This window comes from Amphimedon queenslandica, unplaced genomic scaffold, assembly GCF_000090795.2.
Source record: "Amphimedon queenslandica unplaced genomic scaffold, v1.1 AMPQUscaffold_13509, whole genome shotgun sequence".
Classification (NCBI taxonomy): Eukaryota; Metazoa; Porifera; class Demospongiae; order Haplosclerida; family Niphatidae; genus Amphimedon; species Amphimedon queenslandica.
In genome coordinates, this window is record NW_003546255.1 from 328,337 (window position 1) to 348,197 (window position 19,861).

Consider the following 19,861-nt stretch of genomic DNA (forward strand, 5'->3'; position numbering starts at 1 on the left):
TTCTCTCTCTCTCTCTCTCTCTCTCTCCCTCTCTCGATCCCTCCCTCCCTCTCTCTCTCCCCTCTCTCTCCTCCAGGTATTGCTAGTATTGGTGTCCATGATGTCACTGCTACTGGTGTTCCTGATATACTCCTGGGTAGATCTGATGGCGTTATGGAGATATACTCACTAGATGAAAATAACCAACCAAGAATACAATTCACACATGTAAACAGATAGTATATAGTACTACAAATGTACACACATACATGTACATGTACATTATATAAATAATAAATACGGAGTGTATTAATGATGCATGTATGTGTTGTGTCTACATGAATGAATTAGATGTCAACCCGCCCACTCTTTTAATTGGATTTTGTTGCTGTATTGTGAGTGTGCCTTAGGCATTTTTGTAATGTATAATTTTAATGCATTTACATAATGAATCCAATTTGATGTTAGTGGGAAAAAATTTATGTAAAGTTTGTGTTAGAATCATAATTTGTGTATCTAACCTGATGTTAATTTGATGTAAAAATGTGTATAGAATATAATGTAAATATGCATTGACATACTTCACAAAGCAAACAGATATTTTAAATAATTATTAATGATTATACTACATGTATACTTTAATGTTAAATTTTATTTTTAATTTAATTTTTATTTTTGATTTAATTTTTTTATTTAGACGTTTAGTGAGAGCATTGCATCAGTTTGCGGTGGTTTTGTGACCACACCCTCCACTCCCGAGGTACTAGTCTCCACTTACAGCGGAAAGATACACTCACTCTCGTCCGATAACCAATCTAAGGGGCATGGTCAAATCCCACCGGACGTTGCTGCAAAATTAGAAACTTTAAAGTAACTAAAAAACTACGTATGTACATGTATACATGTATTTTTACACTTGTGTTAAGGTGTGCCTCTACTTGGTAAAATTTAATCAGGTGTCAAAAATGTGACGTGTTGATTATAAAAAATGAAAATTACCGAGATATACAAAGTACATGCATGTACAGTAGAAAGGAGAAATTAAAACAAGGAAGTATTAAAAATATAAAGAAAAATATTAAAAGAATGTAGCATAGGGATTGAAGCATATAATCAGTCATGTACATGTACATGATCCACGTGAATTAATGGTTAGAAAATTCTTATAATTATCGTATTACTACAGTACACAATATGTTAGTGTTGCATGAATTAATCTATCACAAGAAGTTGTGCCGTATTTAATTGAGTGTGGCCAGCCTTGACATTATACATAAAAGCACTATCTTTACACTATAGTAATAACAATCATTAGTATGATAATGATGTACGTGTATATGTACATGTATATACATGCATACACTTCTAATATGAATGGAATCACATCACACATGCACATGCACACGTACATGTAATGTACTTTAATGTAATTGAATTGTTCATGTGTGCATGAACATTAATGATATGCATGTACATGTACATGTGTGTGTGTGTGTGTGCAGACAGACGCAACACACACACACAGTCAAAGAAATGAAAGACATATTTGTAGCATGACCATAATTCATTATCTCATGCTGTGGTTTATGAATTAATTGCTATAGGAATGAAGTCAAGTCTTTGGAGGATAAAGTATCCAGTGCTTATGTGAAATACCAGTCCATAATGAAAGGAGGGGGAGAGGGGGGCCCTAGTGGTGGGGTCTCTGCTTTACCATTGCTACCAGTTAATGACCAGTTTACTCTTAATAAGGATGAGGCTTGGTACACCCTAAGCATTGAAACACAAGTAAAAGAATACAATATTGTACATATACATGCATGTATACATACATGCATGCATGTATTTATGAGCAATTATTTATTTTATGTATTATTTTTATCTTTTTACAATTATGCTCTTCACTATATCATGCAATATTACATGTATCATTGATTTAATTATTTATTCTTTATTTTTCTGCTTGTACAAATGTATTTACTTCCTCTATTTATTGTCCTCAGGTTCCATTGGATATGTTGCTGCTACAGTGCAATGTTCCTGTTGATATACAGGAGATTGAGAAGAGCACTGCTGTAATCAGCTACTCACCACCTGACCCAAAAGTATTATATTAATAAATTATTTTATGTTTTAAATATTTATTTTTTATTTATTTTTAGAATGGTAGCTATCTTTTAGCTACTCTCCGTTGCAGCATGTATACGTCACGTTTGGAAGTTAAGGTACAATTTAGAATATTTTTTAAATATTAAAACTTTACTTTCTCTATATCTACACATACGTGTACATGTACATGTACAGGTTAGATCAATAGAGGGTCAGTATGGTACACTGAACGTGTACGTTACACCAAAACTAGAGCCTTGTTCTGCCCGGCTCCTCTCCTATCCCATTAAACCATTATCACTTCACCAGAGGACACACTCCTTTGACTCATCACTTCCTTGCAATACTCTTGAGGTCCTCGGCCCATTCAGTACTTCTGATATTCACTCGTGGATCAGTTTCTGTCTTCCTGGAGTGTCTAACTGTCCTCCTGATGGAGAGACAGTGACGCTTCAGTTTAAGTCGTCTTTTACTCAGACCCAGTTACAGTGCACTTACAGGTAGGAAGAGACTGCATGAGATATTGAGATAATTATAATTACATGTACATTGTACATCATAGCTGGTGTTTTGATCAATCATCTACCATGTACAGTATGTTACGTTTTTTATGTCCTTATGCTATGTAGAAAGTTTGAGCTGATTCTGACTTTGATTTTTTCAAGTTATGGCCATTTAAAAAAATTGGCAAATTTTTGAAAAAATCCCTGTACTATAGCCCATGGTTTTTCCGAAAAATGGCTCCGAAATTACCTCCAATTTTTATTGCATTTTCTGATGCATATTGATGTCCTTATGCTATGTAGAAAGTTTGAGCTGATTCCAACTTCAACTTTTCAAGTTATGGCCATTTGAAGAAATGGGCCAAAATTTGAAAAGTTCCCTGTACTATAGCCCATGGTTTTTTCTGAAAAATGGCCCTGAAATGACCCCCAATTTTTATTACATTTTTTGATACATATTGACACCCTTATGCTATATAGAAAGTTTGAGCCAATTCCGACTTCAAATTTTTGAGTTATGGCCGTTTGAAAAAATTGCCCAAAAATTCCCTGTACTATAAAACCTACATGTATGCTTTTGTCGATTCATACTTGAGCAAAAATTTTCTGAGTGACCTCTAAATTTTTATTACTTTTTATGCACATACAGTGAAGGAAATTATCATTAGTTTTTATATTATTGCATCAATAGGCAGAAAGAGGCTGTTTTCAAGTCTGACAATATCTCAACTATATCAGTATTGAAAGAAGTCCTTTCCAAAGAAGCAACTAAGAAGAATATAACAATTAAAATAACACACAGTAAGGGACCCTTTAATCCTCTCCTACATACACTTTCGCTCCCCCCCCCCTCTCTCTGTCTTTTCTTTTTTCCTACAGGTATAACTGATGACAGTGCTGCTCACATGATCAAGCTCATTCATCCAAGGCTAGAGGAACAGCTCATGTTAGCTAAAAACGTTCAACTGATTGAAGCACTTCAAGAGCTTAAAGTTCATGAGAAAGACGTGAGCTTTCTCTCACCACAGTGCCAGTACATACTAGGTAAGACCCTGTAATTATTGTTAATTATACAATGTACATTTGTCCTTTTTGTATTTAGAGAATGCTTCATTAATGCAGGAAGAAATAAAGAGACAACCAGCAATGATTGATAGATATTATGGTAAGGAGAGAGAAATGGAAAGAGATGACATTATTTTTTTTTTGTTTACTCTAGCACTTATTACTGATCTATTTATGGATAGAGCTGCTTTTAAAGTAAATGAGTATACATAACTTTCCATCATCTCTCTCTGTTAGGGTGTTAATGTTCAGCAGAAAGTTCCACAATTGTTATCACTATTGGATGAATGCAATATTGACAATATATTGCAATTTTTTGAGGAAAATAAGTGAAATAATAAAGAGCCCACAAGAACTTGACTATTTTTCATCACCGCAACTACCTTTAATTAATGTTATATTGAAGGAATGTGTATACTGAAGGAAGCAACTTCTAGATAGCGTTTACCCTAAGTAGTAGGAATAAGCTAACATGAAGTGACTCCATGCATGGTCACAATTGTTATCAGTGATATACATGTAGAAGAGAAAGAAAAGTGAGTGGTCAAGTGTTATGAAAACTCCATAGTAGGTAATATAGGTTGGAAAAGTAACAGCTATTATTGTTGTATCTCATAATGGAAACTAAACTAACAATTTTGTTTAAAACTTTTCCTGAGAAGTTGGGGCATGCCCTTTTTCCATTAGCATTATCTTATAAAAAGCATTAGATCAGGGGCATGCATACGTTATTGTCCAAGCTACATGTAGTTACAGCCGGTTCATTTACTAAGGATGACAGAGGTACCAGTCAAAAAGGATCAGGAAAGAACTGTTACAGATAGAAGGAACATAAATAGTAAATCAGTCAATGTAGGAATAAAACACTATTTTTACTGTGTCTTATTTGTAGGCATTCGTTTTGCTATAATTATTGATAATTGTGGAGAAGCAAAGATAGAAGAGGATGGTACTAGAAAATTGAATGAGCAAGCAAAAGCTCTTCATGAAGTGTTAGAAGGTTCTGGGTTTTGTGTCCTTTATTTGAACAATCTCAGCTCTGCCACAATCGATAATTTTCTTCGTGCATTCAAGAATGATGTTGATCATTCTCAGCTTTCGATGTTTGCTCTGATATTTCTCAGTAAAGGGATGACCCCTCAGCTTTATGATGCCAACAATACAGTTGTGCCTTTTGAAAAAATATTTCAGTATTTTTATGATGATCAGTCGCCACTGTCAGAAATCTCGAAAGTCTTTTTCTTTGATATAGCTTACCTTGATGATGAAAACAAAAGTCAGCCAACTTTGCCCGATTACCCTAGCAATTCACTTGCTCTCGCTATTGCACACAATGATCCAGACTTCTCCTTTGCTGTTGAAACTTTGGCGCAATGTTTTAATCAAAAGAGTATTCAAGATATTTTTGCAACAATACAAGAAATGAATGGTTCAAAAACTAAGGAGAATGGCAACATTGCTGACAAGCTCATTATTGATAAATTAAAGTAACTTTTTGTATTAATGATTATGTACAGGCATTAATTATTAATTCTTTATAGAAACATTTGTCTTGGTGATCATCTGTTGCTTCTTCGCTCACTATGGTATCCCATACGAACTGAAACAGTTGATGTAATATTGAAGAATAAAGATGAAGTTATGTCCATTGTTAGGAATGAGAGATTAGCCAGAATAGCTACTTCAGTTGCAGGCGCAGTCATAGGAGGGAGTTTAACTATTACTGGTATAGCACTAGCTCCATTTACATTTGGTGCTTCAATTGGAGTATCTGTAGCTGGTGGTGCTGTTGGAGCATTGGCCTCTGCTGGTGGCATTGGTGCTTTTATAGTTTCTAAAGTGCTAGCTAACAAGCGATTAAAGTATGCTCAAGAGCACATTGTCTTCGATCAACAGCTTAGCTTAACCATCAATGAAGTTGCTAAGAAGCATGAGAAGGAAGTGCATGCAAATAAATATACATCTCCTTATTCACAATTTGCTGGTTTTGCTGCTGCTGGGAGTGCCATGGGCATTGCTGATGCTAGTCGTATTGGTGCTGGTGTTGCAATTGCAACAGAAGGTGCAGTTGAAGGTGCTGCATTGGCTCTGCGTACTGGTGGACGTGTTGCTGGGATGGTATTAGCTGGAGTCTCATTAGCAGTGACAGTTCCATTAGATGTAGGTTTCATTGCTTATCACAGCTATAATATACACAAGTCAAATAAAGACAAGTCTGGGAGGGCTGACAATAACAAAGTCATCAAATGGCTGATTAGTCAAGCTGAAGAAATGCTTAAAGGTATTATGAAATTTACATGTTGTGACTTTAATTGAAGTTTATAGGTATGTGCATCAAGATTGATGCAAAGAAGCATGAAATTACTGGAGGCCAGATTGCTTTTTGTAATGGAATTGAATATGGTTATAAAATACACATTCCACTTGCACCAGCCAATAGTTTTATCACAGTTCACACTATATTCTCTGGTCCTATTGCTCTACCAGAAGGCTACACTCTTGTCAGTGCCATGTATGACATCAAATTACCAGTAGGGATAAAGGAGTCTGCAACCATTACACTAGACCACTGTGTTGATGTCAATGATGTGTCAATAGCAAAGGATCTTTGCTTTGCTACTGCCACACTTGATATAATGAATAGGGTGCTACCATTTTCTCCAGTGAGCAATGAAGGTGTGTTTTGGCCTGGTGAAACTTCTGGATCGATCACACGGAAAGAAAGCTGTTTTTTGTGTATATTATATAAAGGACCATTGTAAGCTTGCTTGATGCTATTTTTCTATAATATATATCCTTTTTGATAGGGAGTTAATGAAATATACAGCTTTAGTGCAACAATTACAAGAGAATTTTGATATTACATTCTTTAAAAACCTTAAACCTCATTTAAAGGTAGAATCAATGACCTTTACAAGTTTACATACATGTACATATATTTTACAATTACTCCTTACATAGTTCTCTCAGCAAAGACTATCAATTGATTCTGATTATTTGTATCAGTTTCGTTTTGCTACTGTACCAGATGGTGATGAGCAAGCTGTTAAATTAAGCAATTGTCGTGACATTATTGAAACTAAAGGATGGACTGTAACTCCTATAGGAGAAATCCCTCAAACCGTAAGTTGAACAAATAATGTATGAATAATTAATATTAAACTATGTTAAATATCAAATATCATACAGATTGAAAAGAAGGAAATTGATACTCTTGAGCTCCAACCAAAAGTTTGGAAGTTGCAAAATGAGATTTTCCCAACAATACATTTTCATACTGGTTATAATGATGAAATGGATCCGCCCGAAGAGCATCCATTAGTAATTGATGGAATAGTTCCAGATAAACCTATTTTGTTGAAGCGTCCAAGAAGGATGCATTAAAGTTATTTTCTAACTTATTATGTAGCGTATTCTAATTATTTTTATAAAGTTTCTTATTTTTGCCTTTCTATACATGTATACATCTTATTCTTGTTTGAAATGATTACACTTTGATATAATTTTAAAACAAAAATAACGTCAAACTATTTTAGTACCATTGTCAACTAATTAATTATTTATTAGATGATGATGATGTGTTCTTCCATTGCTTCTTTAGTTTCTCCCAGTATTCCTTAACATTAGGAAACTGTGATGGAAATGTTTGTTGTAAGTAAACTCCTGCTATACCGCCCATGGTGAACCCTAGGAGGAGATTCTTGTTGAAATTAGCTAGCACCACTCCAGAGAGGAAAGCTGCTACTACATTTGGCTGCAATAAAGGCTCCAATTCTTTCTTTGAAAGGCCATCTTCACCTTTACCACCTTCCGCCATTTTAACCACGCCTACAAGACAAGGCCACACCTCTGATTCTGAAGTCTTAAATAAAATGGCAACATCTTCATCTTTCTCTGAATCTAGTGATGCTGCTCATGGTGGATACAGTTATGTTTTCGTTGATGGGGATCCTCCTAATAAATTTGTTTGCTACATCTGCACTTTGCCAGCAAGAGATCCTCAACAAGTTACTTGCTGTTTCAATATCTACTGTCACAGCTGCCTTTTACAGCTAAAAGAAAAAGGAGAAGGAAACTTTAACTGTCCAACGTGTCGTCAACCATTGACAGGCAATTATTTTAAGGACGGAAGAGCTGATCGAGAGATAAAATCTTTAATAGTTTATTGTCCTGGTGAGTGTGAATGGGTAGGAGTGATAAGTGATATTGAAGCTCATCTCAATACGTGTCCTTATCAGTTGCTTGATTGCACCAATAGATGTGGGGAAAAGGTACAGAGACAGCTACTCGAGTTGCATTTAACGGATAGTTGTGTCAAACGCCTTGTGGTTTGTCAGTATTGTAAAGAGGAGGGCAGTTACGGGTATATAGAAGGAGTTCATCTTGAAAGTTGCCTTAAATATCCTGTGAAGTGTTGCAATGATGAATGTGATCAAATGATACCACGACGTGCATTAGAAGGTCACATTACAATCTGCTGTAAAACTATTGTCTCATGTGAGTATAGTAATGTGGGGTGCAAGAAGGAAATGAAACGTGAAGAGCAAGATATACACAACAAGGAATCGGTAAATGAACACCTCCGGTTGGCAGTGGAGAAAGTCAAATCTCTTCAAGAGGATATAAGTATATTAAAATCAGACATCAAAGCTATCAAGACTCCAAGTACTAATTCAATTAAGAAATTGGTGAATGCTGAGGTTGAATGCATTAAAAGTGACATCAAAGCACTACAGACAAAACGAAAGACATACATAAAAGTCTTTAAAGTGACTCAATTTGAACACAAGAGAAATAACAGTGAAACGTGGAAAAGTTCTTCATTTTATACGTCACCAGGCGGTTACAAGGTCAAACTAGTAGTCTACACTAATGGACACAGCAAAAAGAGTCTTGGCTATGTTTCTTGCTTTACTCAGTTCGTTACAGGAGATAATGATGACACACTAGAGTGGCCCTTTGTAGGGTATGTAACTATAGAATTGCTCAACCAACTTGATGATGAAAATCATGTAGTACATACCTATTACTATGACGAAACAATACCAGAATTTGCCAGACAAAGAGATAGTGAAAGTGGTTGTGGAATTGATTTATTTGTGTCCCATATAGAGTTAGATACACACCAAAGCAGTACCTGCACATATCTTAAAGATGACACACTATATTTTAGAATTAGCATCAATGCCACTTCTACAACTAAGCCTTGGCTATCAGGATCTTTTTATGTTTAGACTAGAAGCAGTTATTTTGACTTTGATATACATTGAACTAATATTACTGAGAATAGTTTTTACTTTTTTACAACAACACAATAGTTTTTCAGTGATTTTATTGTATTAGTTTAAATGTTTCAGTACACTTATACAATCCAGTGCTAGGATCTTTTTCTCCTCTATTTAACAAACGTATCTCTGACAGTGGCAGACACCCAAACTCAAACTGAGACAAATGCTTCATTATCTCACTAGCATCAAACCTCTCCTTCTTGTAATATCCTCTCCTATTATTAGAATGAGAAACAGGAGGTGCATCTTTGAAGCTTGAGTTCATTACAGTTGCATGCAACTTAATTCCACTCCTTCCTTCTCTGACTTGTATGTGATCAGGCAGAGAGAGTGCTAACTCTTGTTGTAAAGTATCAGCAAATTCCTGGAGCCTTGAGGAGCTGTCAGTTAGCTTCACTTTAGCATACAGGACATTAACTGATGAGTAATCATCATTCATGCACTCTAAACCTTGCAGAGATATAGTGACTGGTGATGTCCCAAGCTTATCGATTGCCTTAGGTAGGATCTTATGTATCTCTTGCACAGCCATTGTCTCTTCTTCTTTGGTGAATAGATAGAATACAGGCAAGGTTATGTGAAGCTTGATTGGTTTCTGAAAGAGCTCTTCGTCGATAGATGGTACCAATGCTTTAACTTCTTTCATGAAATCTTCAAATTTAGTCATTATATCACTTGAATTGAGATCAATACATAAGAAATGAGTGATACCCTCTTTGCCTCTATTAGACCAAACTATGACATCAATCCTTTGTTTCGCTGATATAAGAGACCTTTTATTAGGAGCTATGAGTACCAGAGGCCCCGATTGACCTTGCCTTGGTATGACAAGTTTACACTTTGTGTCCCTTTCAATCCCACGTCTTGTATTACCCTCTCGTCCAATTATATACTTAAAGAAAACAGGCGGAGTAGGGAGACAGAGCTCATACTCTCCACTGCGTAACTTCCTAGAACCAACAAGCTCTCTTTCCTCTTCTTCTTTTTCTGCTGAGCATTTAGGCTCGTCTTCCTCCATTTCATCTTCTTCTAGAGGCCACTGACGTGAGGGTGCTCCTGAAGGAGGAATGGGAACAGAGCGACCAGTCGTTTTTCTGAATATTCTGTCCCCGTACTTGATGAGTGTGGGCCTCATTATATCACTACGACCTGAAGGAGAGAGTATATACTCTGCCGAGGGAAGGGAAGGCTGTGAACGAGCTTTGGAAGAAGTCGCCATTTTTTCTTTAATAACCAGTAGCCACACCTAGACCTAATCCAGATGGGCGTGGCAAATAGATTAGAGCCACACCCATTCACTCTCAGCTAAAAATTATCTCAAAAAAAAAACAATGGCTGGCTCTTCATCCCTCGAAGTTTGTATCTATTGCTCTGAAGGATTTCCTCCAGCTCTCTCTTCCTCTGCTCGACTGATAGGGCCAGAGGAAAGAGTGATATCAACGTCTCCCGAGGGCTCTACCTCTTTAAATGACGCCATTTTAAAACACCATCAAGACAAAGAGATCGTTCTAAAGACCTCATCTCCTCTCTCTTTCTCCACCAGTCATGTGATCCTACTCTCAGTCGAAGGCATGACATGTCAATCTTGTGTTAAACTCATTCAGAATACACTCCCGGGACAACCAGGTGTGTCTGGAGCTATTGTCTGTCTTCATCATAAAGAAGCTTTTGTCGAATTCGATTCCTCTCAAACCACACCTAGTGATATTGCCAAAGCTGTATACGACATGGGGTTTGATGCTGAAGTGAAATGGTCACACCCACAACGTCCCCCTTCTCCTCTTTCTCCTATTCCCCCTCAGTCTCCTCCCTCTTCTCCCCCGGCCATTTTAGAACCAAACGTACTAGAGCCAAATGTAGTCATTGACGATGGACGTGTTTCATTCTCTCCCTCGGACGAAGAACCCATCAAACTCGTTTACATACGGATTAAAGGGATGTCTTGTAATTCCTGTGTTTCTAATATCACAGCTGCTCTCACCTCTCACATAGGCGTGGTCAGTGCCCACGTCTCACTCTCCGATGAAGAAGCCACGGTCCAGTACAACGGTAAACTGGTGGCCGTTGACGACCTCAGGGAAGTGATAGAGGGACTCAACTCGAAATTTAAAGTGACAGACATGCCCGAGGGAAGAGTGGGTGGGGCTAGTTACTATGACAGCAAAGTACCTCAAAGAAAGAAAGCGAAAAGAGTAAGAGATTATTTTTTTAAATTGATAATAATTTTTCTATTTTTTTAGAAAGAGAACGAGATTGTCATATTAAGCGACAGCAGCCTCCCTCCTTACAGAGACCACGCCTCTGGACACGCCCTAAAGAGAGCCTCTAGTCCGGAGTCTAAGAAAGCCCAGTACAAGATCACTGGAATGACATGTTCTTCATGTGTCAGCAAAATTGAGCGGAACTTGGCAAGCAAACCTGGTAATGAGTAGCACAAAGACGTACATGTACATGTACATGTAATGTGATTTGTACTATTTTCACTTTAATTTGGCATCTCTTTCTCTCATTCCAAAGGTGTATACTCAGCTACTGTTGCTCTGTTGGCTGAAAAGGCAGATGTCTCGTATGATCCGAATGTGACTGATCCCGATAAGATATCATCAGCTATACTTGGTCTGGGATACAACGCACAGTTACTCTCTCAGGGAGAGGGGCTTGAATCTGGTACTGTTGATCTTGAGGTAAATGTACTTAAAATATTGTTAGTTTTTGTAAAAGAAGCACCTCGCTAAATGGGTTTTAGTTTTAGTTTTTATTGTAGCTATTGTGCCCACATTCATCATCTAAATCAACACTAGTACATGTACATGTATATAAATGTACATAAAAATGTACATATAACATTACTATGTTGGTCATATCTTCCATTATGTGTAGGTGACTGGTATGACTTGTTCTTCTTGTGTTCATCTCATCGAGAGGACACTTCATGCGACCGACGGGATTGAGAAGGCAAGGGTTGCCTTGACAACAAACCGCGCCCACGTCGAGTTTGATCCGGCTTTTATAGGACCCCGTGACATCATCGATATAATAAAGGTATAGGAATTAATTATTGGTGGGTGGGGACTCTTTTAATTAATCGTCATTTTTGTAGAAACTTGGTTTTAGGGCACAGCTAGCATCAAAGGATGGTACTGGGGTTAACCACTCATCAGAAATTAGAAGGTAGAAATTAAAGTTACACTGTTTTCATTTCTCTCTTCTTTCATTAGGTGGAAGTGTACTTTCCTTCTTTCTCTTATTCTCGGTATACCAACCGTCATTGTTGCTTTTGCTAACGTTTTCGATAAAGACTTGGTTAACTGGCCTAAGATATACGGTGGAGTTACTCTTCAAGAGGTTATCCTATTCACACTAGCAACCATAATTCAAGTAATGCACACTATATGAGTATCAATACATGTACATGGTCTTTTTAATTTTTTTTAGATTTTTGGTGGCTATCAGTTTTATGTGTCTTCCTACAAATCACTGAAGCATCGTTCAGCTAACATGGACGTACTAATAGCACTGGCTACCACCATAGCCTTCGTTTACTCTGTAAGTTCAGGGACATGCTGTTACTCCTTTACATGTACATGTATTGTGTACATAATGGTATCAGCCATATTTTGGTTTATTTTTTGAATGGCCATAACTTTAAAAATTGAGGTCAGAATTGACTCAAATTTTCTACATAGCATAAGGACATCAATATGTATTAGAAAATTTAGTAAAAATTGGGGGTCATTTTGGGGCCATTTTTTGGAAAAACCATGGGCTATAGTACAGGGAACTTTTCAGATTTTGGCCCATTTCTTCAAATGGCCATAACTTGAAAAGTTGAAGTCGGAATCAGCTCGAACTTTCTACACAGCATAAGGACATCAATATGTATTAGAAAATGTAATAAAAATTGGGAGTCATTTTTGGGCCATTTTTTGGAAAAAAACCTGGGCTATAGTACAGGGAAATTCTCAGAAATTGGTATATTTTTAAAACTGCCATAACTCACTGGAAACTTCATGTACATTTGTAAAGACATCATCTCACTGTCTGTTCTCTCTCTTATTCTCTTCTCTTCAGGTTATTATTGTTTTTGTCTCTGCTTTTGTGACTGGAAAGCACATGAAGACCTTTTTTGAAACTCCACCCATGCTATTGATGTTTGTATCCTTGGGACGCTGGCTTGAATACATTGCGAAGGTAAGGATCCCATAATTATCTAATTAATGAGGTTTTTTAGGGTAAGACGTCCGAAGCGCTCGCAAAATTAATGTCATTGCAAGCAACTGAGGCTAGATTAGTGACCACACCCACTTACCCGCCCACCGATGAAGTGTAAGTATTTCATTAATGAATTAATAATTATAACTATTAATAACTAGCGAGGAGATGATACCGGTAGAGCTAGTGCAGAGAGGAGATAAAATTAGAGTGAGTTACTATTAATAGTACCATTTTGTATATGTCATTTGTTACTAAATATAGAACAGTGTTACCATATATAACTTTATAGGTGAGACCAGGAGAAAAGGTCCCAGTAGATGCCATTGTTCTTGAAGGCCAATCAAAAACTGATGAGTCTCTAATTACTGGTGAATCAATGCCCGTATCAAAAAAGCCTGGTACATATAAATCTATTATGCATACAGTATTTATATTATAGAGATAGAGAGATGATGGAGAAAGATGGAGAGAGTTTTTATAATGTCTGTTCTCCTTTTAGGTGATTCAGTGATTGGCGGTTCGGTGAATCAAAATGGTGTCCTTTTGATTAAAGCCACTCACATTGGGTCTGACGCCATGCTGTCTCAAATTGTCAGACTTGTCGAAGAAGCCCAGACTTCAAAAGTAAGAGCAAGAGAGAGAGAGGATTAATTTAATTTTGTGCTTTTCACTCTTCTTCCCCCCTCTCTATTTCTCTCTCTCCCTTCCTCCCTCTCTCAGGCTCCTATACAGCGTATAGCTGACAGGATTGCTGGTTACTTTGTGCCTCTCATTCTAATCCTATCTTTCATTACTTTTGTCTGCTGGTTGATTGCTTATCAAGTGAGAGACCACTCTGGAGCCCATGTAAGTGCAGCACTGTTAACACAGGATGTGCTAATGAATATCATTAGCATTAGTTTGGCAACCCACGATAGCCTTGTCATGTTGCATGCATTTATAAAGGGCTTGTGAATCATGTAACTGTTGACTAAAATAAAAAAAGATGTTTAGAAAATTTTTGAATGGGAAAGTGCTCTTGCATAATCCCTGCTTTAATTCCATTTTGAGTTTCATTAATCATTATGCATGTACATGTACATGTACATGTATGTTGTGTCAGTGAGAGAGGTGCATGTACATGTACTATTAACATGTACTTATTTTATTATTAAATTATTATGAATGTAATAATTAGGATCATTGTGATTCCAATGACACGGAGTCTGACCATGACTCCTCCAACTGCTACGATATTAGCCACGCCTTCACACACGCCCTCGCTGTTCTCCTAATAGCCTGTCCGTGTGCTCTTGGCCTAGCCACACCCACTGCCGTTATGGTTGGTACTGGAATCGGAGCTAGTAATGGGATTCTTATAAAGGGTGGGGAACCACTAGAAACAACACACAAAGTATGTACATGTATTGGTTTGAAAAATTATTATAATTTTTGTCCTATTAACGTTGATTTTAATTAAAACCTTCTAGGTTAAAGCTGTTATTTTTGATAAAACCGGTACCCTAACTCACGGGAAACCAGCTGTATCTCATATTGTGCTATACACCACACCCACTGTCTGCTCGTTCAGTCGGTTTTTATCAATAGTGGGTGTGGCTGAGAGCAACAGTGAACATCCACTGGGAGAAGCAATCACTGCATACGCTAAAGAAGTAAGAAAATATAATGCCTTTTTTCTCTTACTCTCTCCCTCTCTCTCTCTCTCTCTCTCTCTCTCTCTCCAGATTCTTGGTGATTCTTTTGGTGGTTCTTGTGTCGATTACCAAGCTGTCCCAGGGAAGGGTCTTTCTTGTACTGTCTCCTCACTGGCAGGTGAAGGAGGCAAAGGAGGAGAGAATAAAGATGAGAACATCATTAAAGGACTAAAGAGGAAAGATATTGTAAATGCTTCTAAATCCATTGGTACCAATGAAGAATACAAAGTAAAAGCACTACCAGATTTTTTACTGTACTGGTAACATACACTTGTATCACAATAGTTATAGGAGGTTATTTTGGGGGGTAAGGGTTTCAGCAAACAGCTTAAATTATAGTCATCATCTGGTTTTATAAGTTGGTGATGAGTGTTTATTTATTATGAATATTAAGTATAATGAATGTCATTATTTAGCATAAACTAGACAACCACGATTGCCTGAGCATGTTGCTTGCATTTATAAGAAGCTCCATATCCACTGACTGAGGTAGCAGCATGGTATGTATGTATGTATGTTTGTGTGAGCTAATGGCAAATCATAAACTTGAGCAATTTTTTGGAAGGGCTTGTGCAATGCATGAGCCCTAATTTAATATTAGAAATACATAAGTAAATAATGTATCACATCTAGTTATACAATACTGAATGAGCTCTTTGTTTGTTTATGTACTGTAATTTAACTTGTGCTATTTTCATGAGTATTGTTGTTGTTGTTTGTTTATTCTTGTTTGTTTATTGTTGTTTATTTGTATAGGTATTTATTGGTAACAGATCTTGGATGAGAGACAATCACATTGACATATCCAGCCCCCAAGTCGAAGAAGAGATCGTTAGCTACGAAGAGAATGGACAGACTGTAGTGCTAGTCGCTGTTAATGGTAATAGAAACAGTAGAGAGAGTCCTTTAGTACAGTATATTCTTTGGCAATTGGTGGCTCTCCTCAATGACAGATGGTTGCAAAATACCCAATATAAAACTGCCAGTTACTACATTGCAATTGTGGAGTCACCATATGCAATATTAACATATGAGCTCCTATTATCCTATACTGCTCATTTTTTGTTGCTCTACAATTTACATAATGCATGTACATGTACCTCTCTCTCTCTCTCTACTATTATTTCATCCTCCATTACAATGTACTGTAGGCCTCTTGCTTGGTCAAGTGTGTATCTCTGATAGTGTAAAGCCAGAAGCATCAGTGGCTGTGTATACACTGCAAAGGATGGGACTAAGAGTCTTACTGTTAACTGGTGATAATAGGAGGACTGCACAAGCTATTGCTGATGAAGTATGATAGTTATTATTTTTATTATTTATTATTTATTATTTTATTATTATTACTTATAGGTTGGTATTAGGAACAGTGAGATATTTGCTGAAGTACTTCCTTCTCATAAGAAGAACAAAGTATCGGAATTACAAGCAGCTGGATATAGGGTAGGTACCAAGCCTCCTTTACTCTTACTATTACCATCTCTCTTCTCTCTCTCTCAGGTTGCTATGGTTGGTGATGGTATAAATGACTCTCCAGCATTAGCTCAAGCAGACGTTGGTATTGCTATTGGTACTGGAACTGACGTAGCTGTTGAAGCAGCTGATATTGTACTAGTTAAAGTAAAAATGAATAATAGCAACTATTATATAAGTTGATCTTTTTTCTAGAACAATCTAATTGATGTCATTGCAGCCATTAAGCTCTCAAAAAGGACTGTGCATCGCATTAAGTTAAACTTCTTCTGGGCGGTCATATACAATGTGATAGGGCTCCCTTTAGCAGCTGGGATGTTTGTCCCAATAGGGATTGTATTGGAGCCTTGGATGGCAAGTCTGGCAATGTCATTTTCCTCTGTTACTGTTGTTGCTAGTTCACTACTGCTTAAAGTGTAAGTGTGTGTGTGAGAGAGAGAGAAAGAGAGAGGAGAGAGAGGGTTAAGAAAAGACATAAAAGATTAATTATTGAATAAAGATGGGAGAAAAGAGAGAATTGAAAAGATTATTACCATAATATATAAGTAGTAGAATTGTTAGCACTGTGCATGTATATTCTTTGATGTTTCTTCTCTAGTGATCTGTTCAATAGAAGGCACTGCTGTAAGCCTTACCGTAAAGTTACACTGGAGGACTGTGAACGTGCCATACCAAGACTCCAGCCCAATGCCTCCCAACATTCTTATGTTTCTTTAACCCCTTCTCTAGTTCCTTCTCTCTCTTCTTTTAATAGTAGCGTTAGCCCAATCCCAATGGCTGTTCGTTGGTCTAAACATAATGAAGAAGATCACGACGAGATTGTTTATTATGAAACTCCTGCTTAACTATAGCCTCTCTCTCTTAATGTTGCTGTTTTATCAAAATAATGAACGTGTATCTATTATTATTATTGTTATGATTCATTTTATTGTCTATTATCTTGTATGAGCTTTGTTTATGTCTCTTTGTATACATGTCCAACTTATATATACGTTAAAATGATGTGTTTATTATTATTATTATTATTATTATTATTATTATTATTATTATCATTATTGTACTATTTTAGTGGCTGCATTTTTGGCAATTAAAAAAAAACATTTATGAGGATTATACATTTAAATCTACACCCACATTATTAAAATGGCGGAATCTCCAAAGCATTCAGCAGTTCCCCGTTTCTCTCTTGTTGAGGAGATCAAGAAGAGATGGTTTCTCCTCAGTATAGTGATAGTTATTGCTTTTGCAAAAATATACCCTCCTCTTGGAGCCAAACACGGTAAGAAACTAAAGATAAAATGCATTTTAATTTAAAATTTATTATAATATTTACAGGTCCTCTTAGGCCAGAATACACTGTCAAATACATTGCTGTGTCCCTTATATTCTTCAACAGTGGTCTATCATTAAAATCTGAGGTTGCAATTATTATTTAAAATAATGTTTTATTTATAAATATTTCTTAGGAGTTAAAGCGTGCCCTGGGTCAGGTTAGATTACACTTGTTCATCCAGTCTTTTACATTGCTCTTCATACCGGTCCTAATATTCATATTGACACACATTCTGGAGCCAATACACATTATGAGCCCTGTATATCTGAAAGGGTACATCCATTAATAATTGTCATTGTTAGCCACACCCACTGACGACCACGCCCATTAGGTTACAGGTAGTCGGATGCATGCCTCCTCCTGTATCGTCTGCTGTTATTTTAACTAAAGCCGTGGGTGGCAACGAAGTATTTATAACTGTTTTTAAAAGGTGTGTCATTAGTATTTCATAGGCAGCTGCTATTTTTAACTCTGCTGCTGGAAGCTTTATTGGGATTGTCGTAACACCAATACTATTATTAATATTTGTAAGTATAATAATAATAATTTTTATTATTATTGCATTTATAATATAATGCATTAGGTAGGTACTTCTTCTTCTGTCCCATTCTTGTCAATATTTACTAAATTGTCGATGACTGTTCTAGTTCCATTAATATTAGGACAGGTATGTGATGTACAATTACATGAAGTCCCTGTACTGTAGTACATGGTCTGGGGCCAAATTTTGCCAAAATTGGAAAGAAAAGAATTCTTCACTTTTATAATTTTATCTGATACATATACATGTTCTTATGTTGTGTAGAAAGTTTGAACTGATTCTGATCAAACCTAAATTTTTTACGAATTTTTTTAAGTTGCTCCAAAATTGGGTAAAAGTCCCTGTACTATAGTACATGGTCTCGGGCCAAATTTTGCCAAAAATGAAAAGTAGAGAATTCTCCATTTTTATACTTTTATCTGATACATATACATGTTCTTATGTTGTGTAGAAAGTTTAAGCTGATTCTGATCAAACCTGAATTTTTTACGATTTTTTAAAGTTGCTCCAAAATCGGGTAAAAGTCCCTGTACTATAGTACATGGTCTCGGGCCAAATTTTGCCACAAATGAAAAGTAGAGATTTCTCCATTTTTATAGTTTTATCTGATACATATGCATGTTCTTATGTTGTGTAGAAAGTTTGAGTCGATTCCGATCAAATTTGGATTTTTTATGAATTTTTAAAGTCACTCCTTATGCCAGTTTTTCAGCATGCTTTTTAGCTCACTGAGCATGCTTTGTGGGATTATCATCATCATCATTATTACTAGATTTCAAGAAATTATGTTAAGAATTGGCTTGAAGAGAAGAAGCCTCCTTTTGGTACTATTAGCAGGTATTTTGAGGCTGAGAGAAGTGAGTTTAATATTTGATATTTTCTTTTTCAATTAGTTGCATTTTACTACTGATAATCTACACAACATTTTGTGACACATTTAAGAGTTAGTGCATAATAATTATTAATTGATTATTTATTTTATTTATTACTATTATTTAGAAACTGATAGTGATTTTTCTATTAGGAGTGTCGTATCTGTTGCCATACTTGGTCAGTATAATAGTTAAAAAGTTAAACAAAATCTTCTCCCTCTATTGTCTCTAGTTGTCTTAACACAGTTACTACTTGTCGGTTTAGCTGCTTTCCTTTCTTCATTGTAAGATTTCGACAAGTTTTGCATTCTTTTTACCACCTTGAGCTCAAGCTATAGCAATACTTTGTTTTTTGTTCTTAATAGTGTCAGTGATTTCAATCGTAAGGATAGGATTGCTGTCTTTTTCTGTTCAACACACAAATCTCTCACACTTGGTATGCTTAATTATTAATCAGTAGTACCATTTTTTTCCTCTCCTTCTTTCTCTTTCTCTCTGCTTCTTTTGCAGGTATTCCAATATTAAAGATAGTATTTGTTGATTCGCCTGATTTAAGTTCTTTCACTCTTCCCCTTCTCATTTATCATCCTACACAGATACTACTGGGAAGCTCTCTTGTCTCTATGCTCCAATCTTGGGTCCAGGGAGAAGAGACTTCTACTACTAATGATGACAGGCCTATCGTATAACTCCTCAGATATTATGGGTAATAATTTTTACATTTTAGACATGTAGTTGTTATTGATTCTTAATAATAAGATTATTTAAAATTGTATAAATAAAATTAAT

The 19,861-nt window shown here is 36.3% G+C and overlaps 6 protein-coding genes across 6 annotated transcripts in view; 5 read left to right on the forward strand and 1 right to left on the reverse strand.

Moving 5' to 3' along the window:
- The window catches only part of LOC100639559 (Bardet-Biedl syndrome 7 protein homolog), an 8,627-nt gene extending 4,549 nt beyond the window's left edge, over positions 1–4,078 (forward strand). Inside the window, exons 9-19 of the mRNA XM_020007437.1 lie at positions 77–207; positions 677–849; positions 1,584–1,767; positions 1,983–2,084; positions 2,142–2,204; positions 2,284–2,588; positions 3,283–3,392; positions 3,471–3,635; positions 3,694–3,756; positions 3,811–3,851; positions 3,894–4,078. Coding sequence (XP_019862996.1) covers positions 77–207; positions 677–849; positions 1,584–1,767; positions 1,983–2,084; positions 2,142–2,204; positions 2,284–2,588; positions 3,283–3,392; positions 3,471–3,635; positions 3,694–3,756; positions 3,811–3,851; positions 3,894–3,989 — 1,433 coding nt within the window. The 3' untranslated portion in view covers positions 3,990–4,078. The remainder of the gene's footprint in view (positions 1–76; positions 208–676; positions 850–1,583; positions 1,768–1,982; positions 2,085–2,141; positions 2,205–2,283; positions 2,589–3,282; positions 3,393–3,470; positions 3,636–3,693; positions 3,757–3,810; positions 3,852–3,893) is intronic.
- A 96-nt stretch (positions 4,079–4,174) lies between these two features.
- Positions 4,175–7,481, forward strand: LOC109591788 (uncharacterized). The gene is made up of 7 exons (XM_020007435.1): positions 4,175–4,494; positions 4,549–5,143; positions 5,198–5,937; positions 5,982–6,414; positions 6,464–6,551; positions 6,618–6,779; positions 6,846–7,481. Exons 1-7 carry the CDS (start codon positions 4,431–4,433, stop codon positions 7,038–7,040), a joined length of 2,277 nt encoding a protein of 758 aa, XP_019862994.1. The 5' UTR covers positions 4,175–4,430; the 3' UTR covers positions 7,041–7,481.
- A 47-nt stretch (positions 7,482–7,528) lies between these two features.
- On the forward strand, positions 7,529–8,890 carry LOC105316500 (TNF receptor-associated factor 2-like). The gene has a single exon (XM_011411431.1). It carries the CDS (start codon positions 7,529–7,531, stop codon positions 8,888–8,890), a length of 1,362 nt encoding a protein of 453 aa, XP_011409733.1.
- Positions 8,891–8,918: 28 nt separating this feature from the next.
- LOC100639684 (activating signal cointegrator 1 complex subunit 1-like) lies at positions 8,919–10,190 on the reverse strand. The gene has a single exon (XM_003383560.3). It carries the CDS (start codon positions 10,161–10,163, stop codon positions 8,988–8,990), a length of 1,176 nt encoding a protein of 391 aa, XP_003383608.1. The 5' UTR covers positions 10,164–10,190; the 3' UTR covers positions 8,919–8,987.
- A 48-nt stretch (positions 10,191–10,238) lies between these two features.
- LOC100639811 (copper-transporting ATPase 1-like) lies at positions 10,239–17,449 on the forward strand. Its single transcript, XM_020007432.1, has 22 exons — positions 10,239–11,136; positions 11,185–11,365; positions 11,462–11,628; positions 11,825–11,986; positions 12,045–12,115; positions 12,163–12,322; positions 12,380–12,490; positions 13,016–13,135; positions 13,176–13,270; positions 13,318–13,366; positions 13,449–13,557; positions 13,659–13,783; positions 13,880–14,005; positions 14,337–14,552; positions 14,629–14,811; positions 14,884–15,081; positions 15,610–15,733; positions 16,005–16,147; positions 16,207–16,296; positions 16,354–16,473; positions 16,522–16,742; positions 16,925–17,449. The coding sequence occupies exons 1-22, from the start codon at positions 10,276–10,278 to the stop codon at positions 17,169–17,171; spliced, it is 3,879 nt and encodes a 1,292-aa protein (XP_019862991.1). The 5' UTR covers positions 10,239–10,275; the 3' UTR covers positions 17,172–17,449.
- A 3-nt stretch (positions 17,450–17,452) lies between these two features.
- LOC100634425 (sodium/bile acid cotransporter 7-A-like) lies at positions 17,453–19,856 on the forward strand. Its single transcript, XM_003383520.3, has 12 exons — positions 17,453–17,605; positions 17,662–17,744; positions 17,793–17,932; positions 17,991–18,066; positions 18,112–18,186; positions 18,243–18,326; positions 18,973–19,037; positions 19,094–19,143; positions 19,200–19,250; positions 19,305–19,356; positions 19,438–19,508; positions 19,583–19,856. The coding sequence occupies exons 1-12, from the start codon at positions 17,470–17,472 to the stop codon at positions 19,759–19,761; spliced, it is 1,062 nt and encodes a 353-aa protein (XP_003383568.1). The 5' UTR covers positions 17,453–17,469; the 3' UTR covers positions 19,762–19,856.
- The last annotated feature ends 5 nt before the right edge of the window (positions 19,857–19,861 follow it).